Raw genomic sequence first — 13,530 nt, forward strand, 5'->3', positions numbered from 1 at the left:
GTTCACATCATTCTCCTGCCTTGGCCTCCTTAGTCCTTAGTAGCTGGAACTACAGGCACCCGCCACCACACCCAGCTAATTTTTTGTAGTTTTAATAGAGACAGGGTTTCACCGTGTTAGCCAGCATGGTCTCGATCTCTTGACCTCGTGATCTGCCCGCCTCGGCCTTCCAAAGTGCTAGGATTACAGGCATGAGCCACGGCGCCTGGCCTGTAATTAATTTTAACTAATGATTGATGATGATGAGGGGATAATGATTAAGAAAGATGACAGTAAATCAGCTTTGTGAACATAAGATTAAGCAAAAGTTAGACAAAAGAATTTTCAGTCATCATCTTCATTATGGTACTTAAACTCTGGTTCACGTGTTCAAAGAAAAAGCAATACACTATTTCCCATCTTTCATTTGTATGAAACCTTTAGAGGAAACCATTCACATCTTTCTGTGCTTTGAATAGTGCTTAGTATTATCATAGCCACTTCAATAAAACTTAATTAAATATTCCCACAATATACATAGTTCTACAAAGTTCTATTTTTTCTATTATGACAATAACTAAGTAGGCTCTCCAAGACTGAAGAATAATTTTTTTTTTGAGACAGGGTCTCACTCTGTCACCCAGGCTGCAGTGCAGTGGTGCAATCACGTTTCACTTTAGCCTCGACCTCCTAGGCTTGAGTGATCCTCCTCCCTCAGTCTCCTGAGTAGCTGGGACTACAGGCATGTGCCACCACATCCAGCTATTTTTTTTTTTTTGGTAGAGACAAGGTCTTACTATGTTGTCCAGGCTCAAGTGATCTATCTGCCTCAGTCTCAAGTAGTTTTATTTTTTTGAGACAGGGTCTTGCTCTCTTGCCCAGGCTGGAGTACAGTGGCACAATCTCAGCTCACTGCAACCTCCACCTCCCAGGTTCAAGCAATTCTCCCGCCTCAACCTCTCTAGTAGCTGGGAATTACAGGTGTGCACCACCATGCCCAGTTAATTTTTGTATTTTTAGTAGAGACAGGGTTTCATCATGTTGGCCAGACTAGTCTAGAACTCCTGACCTCAGGTGATCCACCTGCCTTGGTCTCCCAAAGTGCTGGGACTACAGGCATGAGCCACCACGCCCGGCCTCAAGTAGTTCCTTAGAATGTGTAATTGGTTTTTCTGTTTCTCAAAAACAAAACTAACTTTTAAAAATTTATTTATTTATTTATTTATTTAATTTTGAGACAGAGTCTCACTTTGTCGCCCAGGTTGGAGTGCAATGACTCACCATAGCCTCAACCTCCTGGATCAGGTGATCCTCCTACCTCAATCTCCCAGGTAGTTGGGACTACACATGCCACTATGCTCAGCTAATTTTTTGTATTTTTTTGTCAAACGAGGTGTCACCATGTTGCCCATCCTGATCTTGAACTTCTGGGCTCAAACAATCTGCCTGCCTCAGCCTCCCACAGTGCTAGGATTACAGGCATGAGCCACCATGCCTAGCCTAAAATTTTATTTTAATAAGAACAGTTTTGGGAAAATTCTGGCAGTCTTATTAGGCTAAAAGAACAATCATGTCAGAGGTTCTTTTGTTTCACTGTTTGAAAATGAACATTAAAACATTAAAATGAGTATTATACATGTGGTACATACAAGTTATCCTCTGTACTTTTCTCTATTTTTTAAAATTTTTAAAGACTTGAATTTCAAATATAAAGATCACCCAACTTGGTAATCTAATTTCAAAATGCAAGCAGCAAATTATACTTCAAAAAATACTGTTCAGAAAAGTAAATCTGAAGAACTATGCCTTACCATTGTGCACATAAGTGAGTCTCCTTTCTTCTCTGGTTACAATGTTAGATATCCAAATATCGTTGCTATGTATAAAAGCAATCCAGTCTGGATCAGCAGGGCATAATTTTGGATCCATCCGTATGTTGGGACAACTAGTTTCCACTAGATTGGGCCTTAAAGGTTGTTGCTAGAAAAGTAAACAACATTTTAAGGTAAGTATCAGGCTGACACATACATGTTCCAGCACCCTTCCTGTAAGATGAACAATATTTCTAGGTAAAATGTCAACAATGAGGCCGGGCGTGGTGACTTACGCCTGTAATCCCAGCACTTCGGGAGGCCAAGGCGGGCAGATCACCTGAAGTCAGGAGTTCGAGACCAGCCTGACCAACATAGTGAAACCCCATCTTTACCAAAAATACAAAAATTAGCTGGGCGTAGTGGTGGGCACCTGTAGTCCCAACTACTTGGGAGGCTGAGGCAGGAGAATCGCTTGAACCTGGGAGGTGGATGTTGCAGTGAGCCAAGATCATGCCACTGCACTCCAACCTGGGTGACAGAGTGAGACTCAGTATCAGGAAAAAAAAAAAAAAAGTCAACAATAATTGCTTCCCAGAAAAATATACTTTCTATTGCTTTAACTTACCAGAAAGGACTTTTTTTTTTACTTCAAATGAAAAAGCTAAGGGTAATAGGAGAGGACATAAAGACAATAAAACACTACTTCATAAATTTTGTTGCCCAACCTGTTTAAGAGAGTAACTACTGTTCATTAAACATTGTTATTAAACACTTATTCACTGAATATTTTATTAAATATTTTAAAATTATTTTTACCAATATAAAAGTTTGCTCATAAAAATGTAATAGAAGCCAGGATCATCACAATTCTCAAAAGAAGAGTTCCTAAAGCTCATAATGAATTGCCTAGGATGAAACCAAACATAAGCCACTTGAGAGGCTGAGGCAAGAGGATCACTTGAGCCTAAAGTCCAAGACAAGCTGGGGCAATCTAGTGTGACCCTCACCTCTAAAAAAATTTTTTTTAATTAGTAATTGGGTGTGGTGGCACATATCTGTAGTCCCAGCTACTCAGGAGGCTGAGGTGGGAGGATTGCTTGAGCCCAGGAGTTTGAGGCTGCAGTGAGCCATGATCTCGCCACTGCACTCCAGCCTGGATGACAGAGCAAGACTTTGTCTCCAAAAAAAAAAAAAGTGTGTGTACATATATATAGATATAAAAATTTATTAAGATGAATTAGCTTTCAAGGGAAACAAAATTGCCTTGTGATAATGATCTTCCAAAACCTCCCTCAGTGCTTACACAGAAGTGGGAATTGATGCCCTTTACCTTTTTTTTTTTTTTTTTCCTCTCTCTTTTAGTCTCACTCTGTCGCCCAGGGCAGAAGGCAGTGGAGCGATCTCAGCTCACTGCAACCTCCATCCAACTCCCGGATTCAAGCAATTCTCGTGCTTCAGCCTCCCGAGTAGCTGGGACTACAGGTGCGCCTGGCTAATTTTTGTGTTTTTAGTAGAAACAGGGTTTCACCATGTTGGCCAGGTTGATCTCAAACTCCTGATCTCAAGTGATCTGCCCGCCTCAGCCTCCCAAAGTGCTGGGATTACAGGCGTGAGCCACCACCCATAGCCTACTCTATCTTTCTATACAGCAAGTATTTTTACCACTTTAAAATTTGTATGGTTTTTTTTTTTTTGAGACAGGGTCTTGCTCGGTCATCCACGCTAAAGTGCAGCAGCACAATCTCGGTGCACTACAACCTCCGCCTCCCAGGCTCAAATGATCCTCCCACCTCAGCTTCCTGAGTAGCTGGGACTATAGGCGCATGCTACCTTGCCTGGCTAATTTTTGCATTTTTTGTAGAGATGGGGTTTCGCCATGTTTCCCCACGCTGGTCTGGAACTCCTAGACTCAAATGATCTGCCCACATGGGCCTCCCAAAGTGCTGGAATTATGGGCGTGAGTCACCGCGTCTGGCCTAAAAATGGTATCTTAATGTAACTAGAAAGATTATTAACTCTTTTGTTTTGAGATAAAGTTTTGGTCTGTCATCTAGGCTGGAGTGCAGTGGCACAATCACAGTTCACTGCAGCTTGACCTCCAGGTTCAAGCGATCCTCCCACCTCAGACTCCTGAGTAGCTGGGATTAAAGGTGTGCACCACCATGCCCAGCTAAGTTTTTTTAAATTTTTTGTAGAGACAGGGTCTATGTTGCCTGAGCTGGTAAAAAAAATTAGCTCCTAAAGCTGGGCGTGGTGGCTCATGCCTGTAGTCCTAGCACTTTGGGAGGCCAAGACGGGCAGATAACCTGAGGTCAGGAGTTCGAGACCAGCCTGACCAACATGGAGATACCCCATCACACTAAAAATACAAAATTAGCCAGGGGTGGTGGCGCATGCCTGTAATCCCAGCTACTTGGGAGGCTGAGGCAGGAGAATCACTTGAACCCAGAAGGCAGAGGTTGCAGTGAGCCAAGATGGTGCCATTGCACTCCAGCCTGGGCAACAAGAGTGAAACTCTGTCTCAAAAAAAAAAAAAAAAAAAAAAAAAAAAAAAAATTCGCTTTTAAAATTGGAAACCAGTCTCCATGTTTCTTGTTTTCATTGCTATTAAATTTATTTGTTGGTGGGTAAACTGAAGTTTCTGGTTTGTTTATTAATTACCTTTCTGATTTGGGTACAAATAACCTTTCGGACCCAAACCAGATTTAACCACTAGCAACTCCAACTTACCGTAAATCCTTGTGGCCCTCCATCTTTTACGTGATAAATTCCACTACCAGCTTGAAACAGAAACGTTCCACTTCCTTGGTGATAATCGTAAGAAGCAATTCCAACTGTTCCAATGCGTTTTCTTTCTCTTAATAGTTCTTCTTCTCGAGAATACATTCCATAGTCCAGTGTTGCCTAATGTGAAAGGAAAGTCACCTATTCCAGTCTTCTGAAAAACCATCTTTTGCTTTTAGCACTGAAATCCTAGAATCTCCAATATTATTGACTCTATTTTTTTTTTTTTTTTTTTTGAGACAGGGTTTCACTCTGTCACCCAGGCTGGAGTGCAGTGGAGCAATCTTGGCTCACTGCAAGCTCCGCCTCCCGGGTTCACGGCATTCTCCTGCCTCAGCCTTCCTAGTAGCTGGGACTACAGGTGCCTGCGACCACGCCTGGCTAATTTTTTGTGTTTTTAGGAGAGACGGAGTTTCACCGTGTTAGCCAGGATGGTCTCCATCTCCTGACCTCGTGATCCGCCTGCCTCGGCTTTCCAAAGTGCTGGGATTAGAGGCGTAAGCCACCGCGCCTGGCGACTCTACATTTTTTTTTTCAGCCTTCTAATTCACTGAGCACAGTCTACATGTTAAGCGACCCCAAAATTTTCTGGCAACTTTAAGCAGATTAATTTTAGGAAGTCTGCTGAAAGATTTCCTAGTAAAGAGTCTTTAGATGATTACTGTGTACATTGGAGAACAAGAATAAAGTCCAATCATGTTGGCATTCAAGACTTTCCACAACTTAACTGTAATTTAGTAGCCAGCATGCAATTAAGAGCACAGACTTCTAAGTCAAGTGGTTTGAATCCAAGCTTTGACCCTTCACTAGAAGTCCAACCTTGAGAAAGTAGCTTAATTTATTCAAAAGTAATTTTCTTCATTTTCAAAATAGTAATAAGACATCTATATCAGCTTTGTGAAGATTAATTTAGATAAAATATGTACAATGTTTAGCACAATGACTGACACAGAATAAGCTCTCAAATTTGTCAGCTGTTATTAAAACCTTTCCACTACACTAGCAATACTCCTCTTAATAAAACCTTAGAGGTCAAGCTGGTCACATCACTGATCTAAATAAAACTCAATGAGTGGTTTTCTGTCTCCTGGTCTTTGTCTGTTCTACCCCTCTTCCCTGGACTCTTGGAAGAATGTTTTTCTTTCTACCTATCCCAGTTTACTTATACCCCAAAACCTTGCTTGAATTCTCAGCTAGCAAAGTTTTCCAATTCACTATTTCACAGTGATTTCTTTCTTTCTTTTTTTGAGACAAAACTCTCACTCTGTTGCCCAGGCTGGAGTGCCGTGGCGTGATCTTAGCTCACTACAACCTCTGCCTCCTGGATTCAGGTGATTCTCGTGCCTCAGCCTCCTGAGTAGGTGGGATTACACACTTGTGCCACCACACCCAGCTAATATTTTGTATTTTTAGTAGAAACGGAGTTTCGCCATGTTGGCCAGGCTGGTCTCAAACTCCTGGCCTCAAGTGATCTGCCCATCTCCACCTCCCAGCGCTGGGATTACAGGTGTGAGCCACCAAGCCTGGCCCTCATGAAAGAAGTGATTTCTTTCATTTATGTCCTAAATTATTTATAGGAGTTACTGTCTGTTACTTATTTAACTATGGTATTGTTTTTCACTTTTTCAAGATATTTGCTAAATAGAAAAAAAAGAAAAAACTTCAGAGCAGAATCTCTGTGGTTTTCTTTTCCTACTTAAAATATATTTGTTATAATGTCTCTCAAAGAAAGTTTGTGGCTAGGCGTGGTGGCTCACGCCTGTAATCCCAGTACTTTAGGAGGCCGAGGCAGGTGGATCACCCGCGGTCAGGAGTTCAAGTCCAGCCTGGCCAATACAGGGAAACCTCGCCTCTACTAAAAACACAAAAATTAGCCGAGCATGCTGGTGTGCATCTGTAGTACCGGCTACTCAGAAGGCTGAGGCAGGAGAATCGCTTGAACCTGGGAGGCGGAGGTTGCAGTGAGCCAAGATCACGCTACTGCACTCCAGCCTGGGCAACAGAGCAAGAATCTGTCTAAAAAAAAAAAAAAAGAAAAAGAAAAAAAGAAAAGAAAATTATACTTAAAATGTTGTTAAAAAAATAGGCTGACCCAATAGTAGTGGGTTATCGGAACTTATTAACATTAGTGTCACTAAAGTTGGTATACAACCCCTAACTGCTAAATTTGACGGACATTAAAATAAAAAAAGAAAACAAAAATACTTAGTAGTAAATTTAACCAAAGAAGAGCAAGACATGTATATGGGAAACTGTAAAACACTGTTCAAATAAAGTAAAGATCTAAATAAATAGAAAGACATCACGTATGCACGGACTGGAAGACACAGTAAACGCCTATCAAAATTCCAAATGCCTTTTTTCCAGATATAGACAAGCTGACCCTAATAATATTCATATAGAATTGCAAGAGACACAGAATACCCAAAACAATCTTGAAACACCATTATTATTATTTTTTTTTAAGATGGAGCCTTGCTCTGTTGCTCAGGCTGCAGTGCAATGGTGCGATCTCGGCTCACCGCAACCTCTGCCTCCCAGGTTCAAGAGATTCTCCTGTCTCAGCCTCCAAGTATCTGGGATTACAGGCATGCGCCACCACGCCCGGCTAATTTTGTATTTTTAGTAGAGATGGGGTTTCTCCATGTTGATGAGGCTGGTCTCGAACTCCTGATCTCAGGTGATCCATCAGCCTCAGCCTCCCAAAGTGTTGGGATTACAGGCGTGAGCCACCGTGCCCAGCCTGAAGTATTTCTTTATTGTTGATTACTTTTTTCTTTTTTTTTTTTTTTTTTTTGAGACAAGAGTCTCTCTTGGTCACCCTAGCTGGAGTGCAGAGGTGCCATCTCAGCTCACTGTAACCTCTGCCTCCCTGGCTCATGCGATTCTCCTGCCTCAGCCTCACAAGTAGCTGGGATTACAGGTGCTGCCCCCCCCGCCCCACCTGGCTAATTTTTATTTATTTATTATTATTTTTTGAGATGCTGTCTTGCTCTGTCACTCAGGGTGGAGTGCAGTGGCATGATTTAAGCTCACTGCAACCTCTGCCTCCCGGGTTCAATCAATTCTCCCACCTCAGCCTCCCGAGTAGCTAGGATTACAGGCACCCGCCATCATGCCTGGCTTATTTTTTTATATTTTTAGTAGAGATGGGGTTTCACCATGTTGGCCAGAGTGGTCTCGAACTCCTGACTTCAAGTGATCCACCCGCCTCGGCCTCCCAAAGTGCTGAGATTACAGGCATAAGCGACTGCACCTGGCCTTTTCTGTATTTTTTTTAGTAGAGATGGGGTTTCACCATGTTGGTCAGGCTGGTCTCGAACTCCTGGCCTCAAGTGATCCACCCTCCTTGGCTTCCCAAAGTGCTGCGATTACAGGCATCCGCCATTGTGCCTGGCCCTTTTTAAAAAAAATTGTGGGCTGGGTGCAGTGACTCACACCTGTAATCCCAGCACTCAGGGAGGCCGAAGGTGGGAGGATCACCTGAGGTCGGAAGTTCAAGACCAGCCTGACCAACACGAAGAAGCCCCTTCTCTAATAAAAAATACAAAATCATCCAGGTGTGGTGGCGCATGCCTGTAATTCCAGCTACTTGGGAGGCTGAGGCAGGAGAATCCCTTGAACCTAGGAGGCAGAGGTTGCGGTGAGCTGAGATCGTGCCATTACACTCCAGCCTGGGCAACAAGAGTGAAACTCCATCTCAAAAAAAAAAAAAAAAAAATTGTGGTAAGGCCGGGCGCAGCGGCTCACGCTTGTAATTCCAGCACTTTGGGAGGCCGAGGTAGGCGGATTACAAGGTCAAGAGATTGAGACCATCCTGGCCAACATGGTGAAACCCTGTCTCTACTAAAAATACAAAAATTAGCTAGGCCTGGTGGCACACGCTATAGTCCCAGCTACTCAGGAGGCTGAGGCAGGAGAATCACTTGAACCTGGGCGGTGGAGGCTGCAGTGAGCTGAGATCGCGCCACTGCACTCCAGCCTGGTGACAGAGCAAGATTCTGTCTTAAAAAAAAAAAAAAAAAAAAAAATTGTGGTAGAACATGCTGGGTGGGGTGGCTCACACCTATTATCCTAGCACTTTGGAAGGTCAAGGTGGGAGGATCGCTTGAGCTCAGGAGTTTGAGACCACCCTTGGCAGCATAGTGAGACCCTGTCTCTACAAAACATGTAAAAGATTAGCTGGGAATGGTGCCATATGCCTGTAGTCCCAGCTACTCAGGAGGCTGAGGCAGGATAGCTTGAGCTTAGGAAGTTAAAGCTGCAGTGAGCTGTGATCACACACCACTGTACTCCAACTTGGATGACAGAGTGAGATGCTGTCTCAATTTAAAAAAGAATTTGTATACTTTAGAGATACATACTGATATATTTCAGGAATGACATATCTGGTATCTTCTTTAAAACTGTCTGAGCAGGGCCGGGCGTGGTGGCTTACATCTGTAATCCCAGCACTTTGGGAGGCCGAGGCAGGTGGATCACGAGGTCAGGAGATTGACTATCCTGGCTAACACAGTGAAACCCTGTCTGTACTAAAAATGCAAAAAATTAGCTGGGCATGGTGGCGGGAGCCTGTAGTCCCAGCTACTAGGTAGGGTGAGGCAGGAGAATGGTGTGAACTTGGGAGGCGGAGCTTGCAGTGAGCTGAGATGGCACCACTACACTCCAGCCTGGGCGACAGAGTGAGACTCCGTCTCAAAAAAAAAAAAAAAAATAGTCTGAGCAGTAGGGGTTGGGGGTTGTGAGGGGAAGTTAGTAGGGCTACAATCAACACTGATGCCTAAGATTTAATCCTTGTTGAAAATATTTCACGTTATTCCACTTTTGTATGCTTTAAAAATTTCCATTATAAAAGTTTAAAACACTTTTGCCAATTTTTCTATGAGAAAATTATCGTTATTTCAGTTAAAGACACTGGTCTTAGAATAAGAAATTTTTTGTTTTAAAGAAAAGTCACATGCCTATGTAAAGGGCAATGTTCATGATAAATAGTTGGAGTGAAAATGATTAGTTGTGGCCAGGTGCAGTGGCTCACACCTGTAATCCCAGCACTTTGGGAAGCTGAGGCGGTGGATCACTTGAGGCCAAGAGTTCGAGACCAGCCTGGGTGACATGATGAAACCCCGTCTCTACTGAAAATACAAAAATTAGCCAAGCATGGTGGTGTGCACCTGTAATCCCAGCTACTTGGGAGGCTGAGGCAGGAGAATCGCTTGAATCTGGGAGGCAGAAGTTACAGTGAGCCGAGATTGCGCCACTGCACTCCAGCCTGGGTTACAGAGCAAGACTGTGTCTCAAAAAAAAAAAAAAAAAAGATTAGTTGTTATAAAAGTTATTTTTTTTTAAATTTCTATGAGAAACAGCACATTCATGTTATTCAATTAAGAAATACTTGGCCAAGGCCAGGCGCGGTGGCTCACACCTGTAATCCCAGCACTCTGGGAGGCCGAGGCAGGAGGATCACGAGGTCAGGAGATCGAGACCATCCTGGCTAACACGGTGAAACTGCGGCTCTACTAAAAATACAAAATTAGCTGGGCATGGTGGCGCATGCCTGTAATCCCAGCTACTTGGGAGTCTGAGGTAGGAGAATCGCTTGAACCCGGGAGGCGGAGGTTGTAGTGAGCCGAGACTGCGCCATTGAACTCCAGCCTGGGCAAGAAGAGCAAAACTCCATCTCAAAAAAAAATGATAATAATAAATAAATAAATACTCACTGTAAAAATAATAATGAGAAACAAAGAAGCAAACAATTGTACCGAAACATTATCTTTGGGATATTTTCAACAATTTACTTTCTTATCCAAAGATAAAATTGGCCAGGTGAGGTAGCTCATATATATATGTTTAAAAACTATTATATATATATGTAAAATAGTTTTTAATAAGAAAAAATAAAGATAAAATATTGGAGGAAATAAAACCCCAACCTTTGATTTTACATAAATGGAATTATACTATTTAGAAGATAAAACTGAACTTTGTACCTTTATTTTAGTGCTGTTACTGAGCTTTAGAAATACAAAATCAATTAAGATATATAAATAAGCCTTTCTGGAAATATTTATCAGTTCTTTTCTGTGAACAACTCCTTTAAAAAATGTGAGAACTACGTAAGCACAAAGTTTATGAAGGGAAATGCAGTTAAACAGGGAGAAAGCAGTTTAAAAAATTGAATTTTATTATCTCTTGGTTTCAGATATCAAGAATTAAATGGAATTTCAGGGTCACACATGCAAAAACATAAAAATGTTTTAATTTTTTTTATTTACATCTACTTCAAATATAAAATCCCAACCTCGAAATAAATGCAGTATCTGAATACATACACCAAATCATAGGAATAACAACATTTAATCCTACCTGAAAAAGATCCAAAAGAGGCTTCCAAGAGAGCATTAAGACTGCTGCTCTATTGATAGTTTTGGGAATTTCAGAATAAAACAGTGTATTTTCTCTGTTCTCACCAGACATGGCTATAGGAGAAAGCAATCATTTATTATTATTTTTTCGAATAGCATTCTTACTAGTCACAGTTGCAAGTACATAATGCCTTCTATACACTGCAATATTTTGCACTCTATGGGATTTATAATGAATGTTAACAAGTAGAATGTGCTTATGCCATATGCCATAAAAATTTTCAATAAAACCAAGGCTAGCCTGGCACAGTACACATGCCTATAATCCCAGCTACTTGGGAGGCTAAAGTGGGAGGATCACTTGAACCTAGGAATTCAAGACCAGCCTAGGTGACATAGCAAGATCCCAACTTTAAAAAACAAACAAACAAACAAAAAAAAGAAATCCGAGGCTTTAAAGAAAAATGCTCAGGTTTCATTTTGGTATTCAGATCTTAGTCCCTCTCAAAATATAAAAGTATGTAAATTGCTGTGTAGAGAAAAGTTAAGTACCATTTTCAGAATTTTTTGAAAATTGTGAGTCCTTTACAAGTCGGCAACAGGCTCATGAGATTCCAATGTAACAACTTCAGATTACTGTTTCTTCTGTTTCTGAAACATTTAAAGTGCTTACTTGGAAACACATAGATCTAACTGAATTCTAGTTTTTATTCATTATAAAAGTTCTGTAGGCTGGGCGTGGTGGCTCATGCCTGTAGTCCCAGCACTTTGGGAGCCCGAGGCAGTGGATCATTTGAGATCAGGAGTTTGAGACCAGCCTGGCCAACATGGTGAAACCTCGTCTATATTAAAAATACAAAAAAATTAGCTGGGCGTGGTGGCACGTGCCTGTAATCCCAGCTATTTAGGTGGCTGAGGCAGGAGAATTGCTTGAACCCAGGAGATGGAGATTGCAGTGAGCTGAGATCACACCACTGCACTCTGGCCTGGGCAACCGAGCAAGACTCCGTCTCAAAAAAAAAAAAGTTCTGTAACTATAATCATTAATAAGATCTTTAGGGTTTCCAATAAAAGTATACTAATATTAAAACAACACAGAATCTGGCAAGTGATCTGCTGAAAATCTCTTTGTCCTTTATTGGGGAAGGGCAAAGGAAAAAGGTCTAAATTAAGTAGAAGCCAAATCTCTTCTGCGAAATCATGTGATAACTGGATAGGAAGGTCACAGCAGTGTAGAGTGAGTTACATATAAAAGAGTGACAGAAACACACTATGGTTATGAAGATATGAACCAAAGAAAACATAAACAAGGTAAAACAAAGCCTTTCTATTCTAAAAAGGTATTACTGGCCGGCCACGGTGGCTCACACCTGTAATCCCAGCCCTTTGGGAGGCTGAGGTGGGCGGATTACCTGAGGTTGGGAGCTTGAGACCAGCCTGACCAACATGGAGAAACCCTGCCTCTACTAAAAATACAAAATTAGCCGGGTGTGGTGGCACATGCCTGTAATCTCAGCTACTCAGGAGGCTGAGGCAGGAGAACCACTTGAACCCGGGAGGCAGAGGTTGCAATAAACCGAGATCATACCACTGCACTCCAGCCTGGGCAACAAGGGCAAAACTCCACCTCAAAAAAAAAAAAAAAGGGTACTGCTTCCAAAAAGCTGGAGGAGTGAAGGAAGGATACAATAAATCACACAGAAATAACAAGAAATCTCCTGGATGAAAGAGATCCTCAACCTGTGTTTCTGAATTATTAATGCCAGCAGAAGTTAGCCTCGGGAAAGGTATGATAACTCCCATGCTAACCCTTGCAAATGTTGAGGATAAGCCCCCAAATAACCACATCTTTTTTTATCCTCTTATTTTTCTAATTAGTTTATGTTGCCTTTGGAGTAAAATGTTATATATCAGCTGACATTTACTTCAGCACTCAATTTTGTGTAAAATCTACTTTGTAGATTCCCAAGTTGCTTTGCTATAGAATTCTTAAGACTGTGGTCACCTATCAATACCATTCACAATTTTACAAAATGTGATCATTTCCTCCTTAACCATTCTCCTTCTAAGAGCCTTCAGTTTTCAAATATTAAAACAAAAAGACAAAACTGGTTTCCTTCTCTCCTCAGTAACAACCATTCCCCCACAATCATTTCAGTTGCCCCTCCCTATATGCTCCTAGTTCCATAATGTCTGCCTTGGTTTTATCCATGACCGGTAAAAATTTCCCCAGCACATTCTATGTTCTGACATAAGCACAAATGGACTTTTCTCATTCTTTCCTAATGGTATTTATTGGTCTTTAGAGCTACAGCAGTCATTTTGGGCCCATGTCTTCAGGCAACAGTATCAGTGAGTCTTGTTTCTCTTTAGGATAGCATGACAAAGAACAAGAGGCAAAATTAAGCATGCGATAAAGTAAAATGCTAATGTAACAAAATGCTTGTTACTAAATAATAGAGCTTCTTCTAAGCATACCACACATTTGGAATAAGGGCTCTTAAAAATGCATAATTTCTTATAAAAGAAAAGATTTCTGGCCAGGTGTAGTGGCTCACGTCTGCAATTCCAGCACTCTGGGAGGCTGAGGT

The 13,530-nt window shown here is 41.7% G+C and overlaps 1 protein-coding gene across 8 annotated transcripts in view; it reads right to left on the bottom strand.

The window, feature by feature from the left end:
* The window catches only part of DPP8 (dipeptidyl peptidase 8), a 76,163-nt gene that overhangs the window by 54,477 nt on the left and 8,156 nt on the right, over positions 1 to 13,530 (bottom strand). For all 8 annotated transcript variants that reach the window (XM_054450212.2, XM_063652290.1, XM_063652288.1 and 5 more), the window contains exons 4-6: positions 10,941 to 11,053; positions 4,524 to 4,697; positions 1,791 to 1,959 (exon numbers count right to left, since the gene is read on the bottom strand). In XM_054450212.2, coding sequence (XP_054306187.1) covers positions 1,791 to 1,959; positions 4,524 to 4,697; positions 10,941 to 11,053 — 456 coding nt within the window. The remainder of the gene's footprint in view (positions 1 to 1,790; positions 1,960 to 4,523; positions 4,698 to 10,940; positions 11,054 to 13,530) is intronic.

The sequence above is a fragment of the Pongo pygmaeus genome, chromosome 16 (assembly GCF_028885625.2).
Source record: "Pongo pygmaeus isolate AG05252 chromosome 16, NHGRI_mPonPyg2-v2.0_pri, whole genome shotgun sequence".
NCBI lineage: Eukaryota > Metazoa > Chordata > Mammalia > Primates > Hominidae > Pongo > Pongo pygmaeus.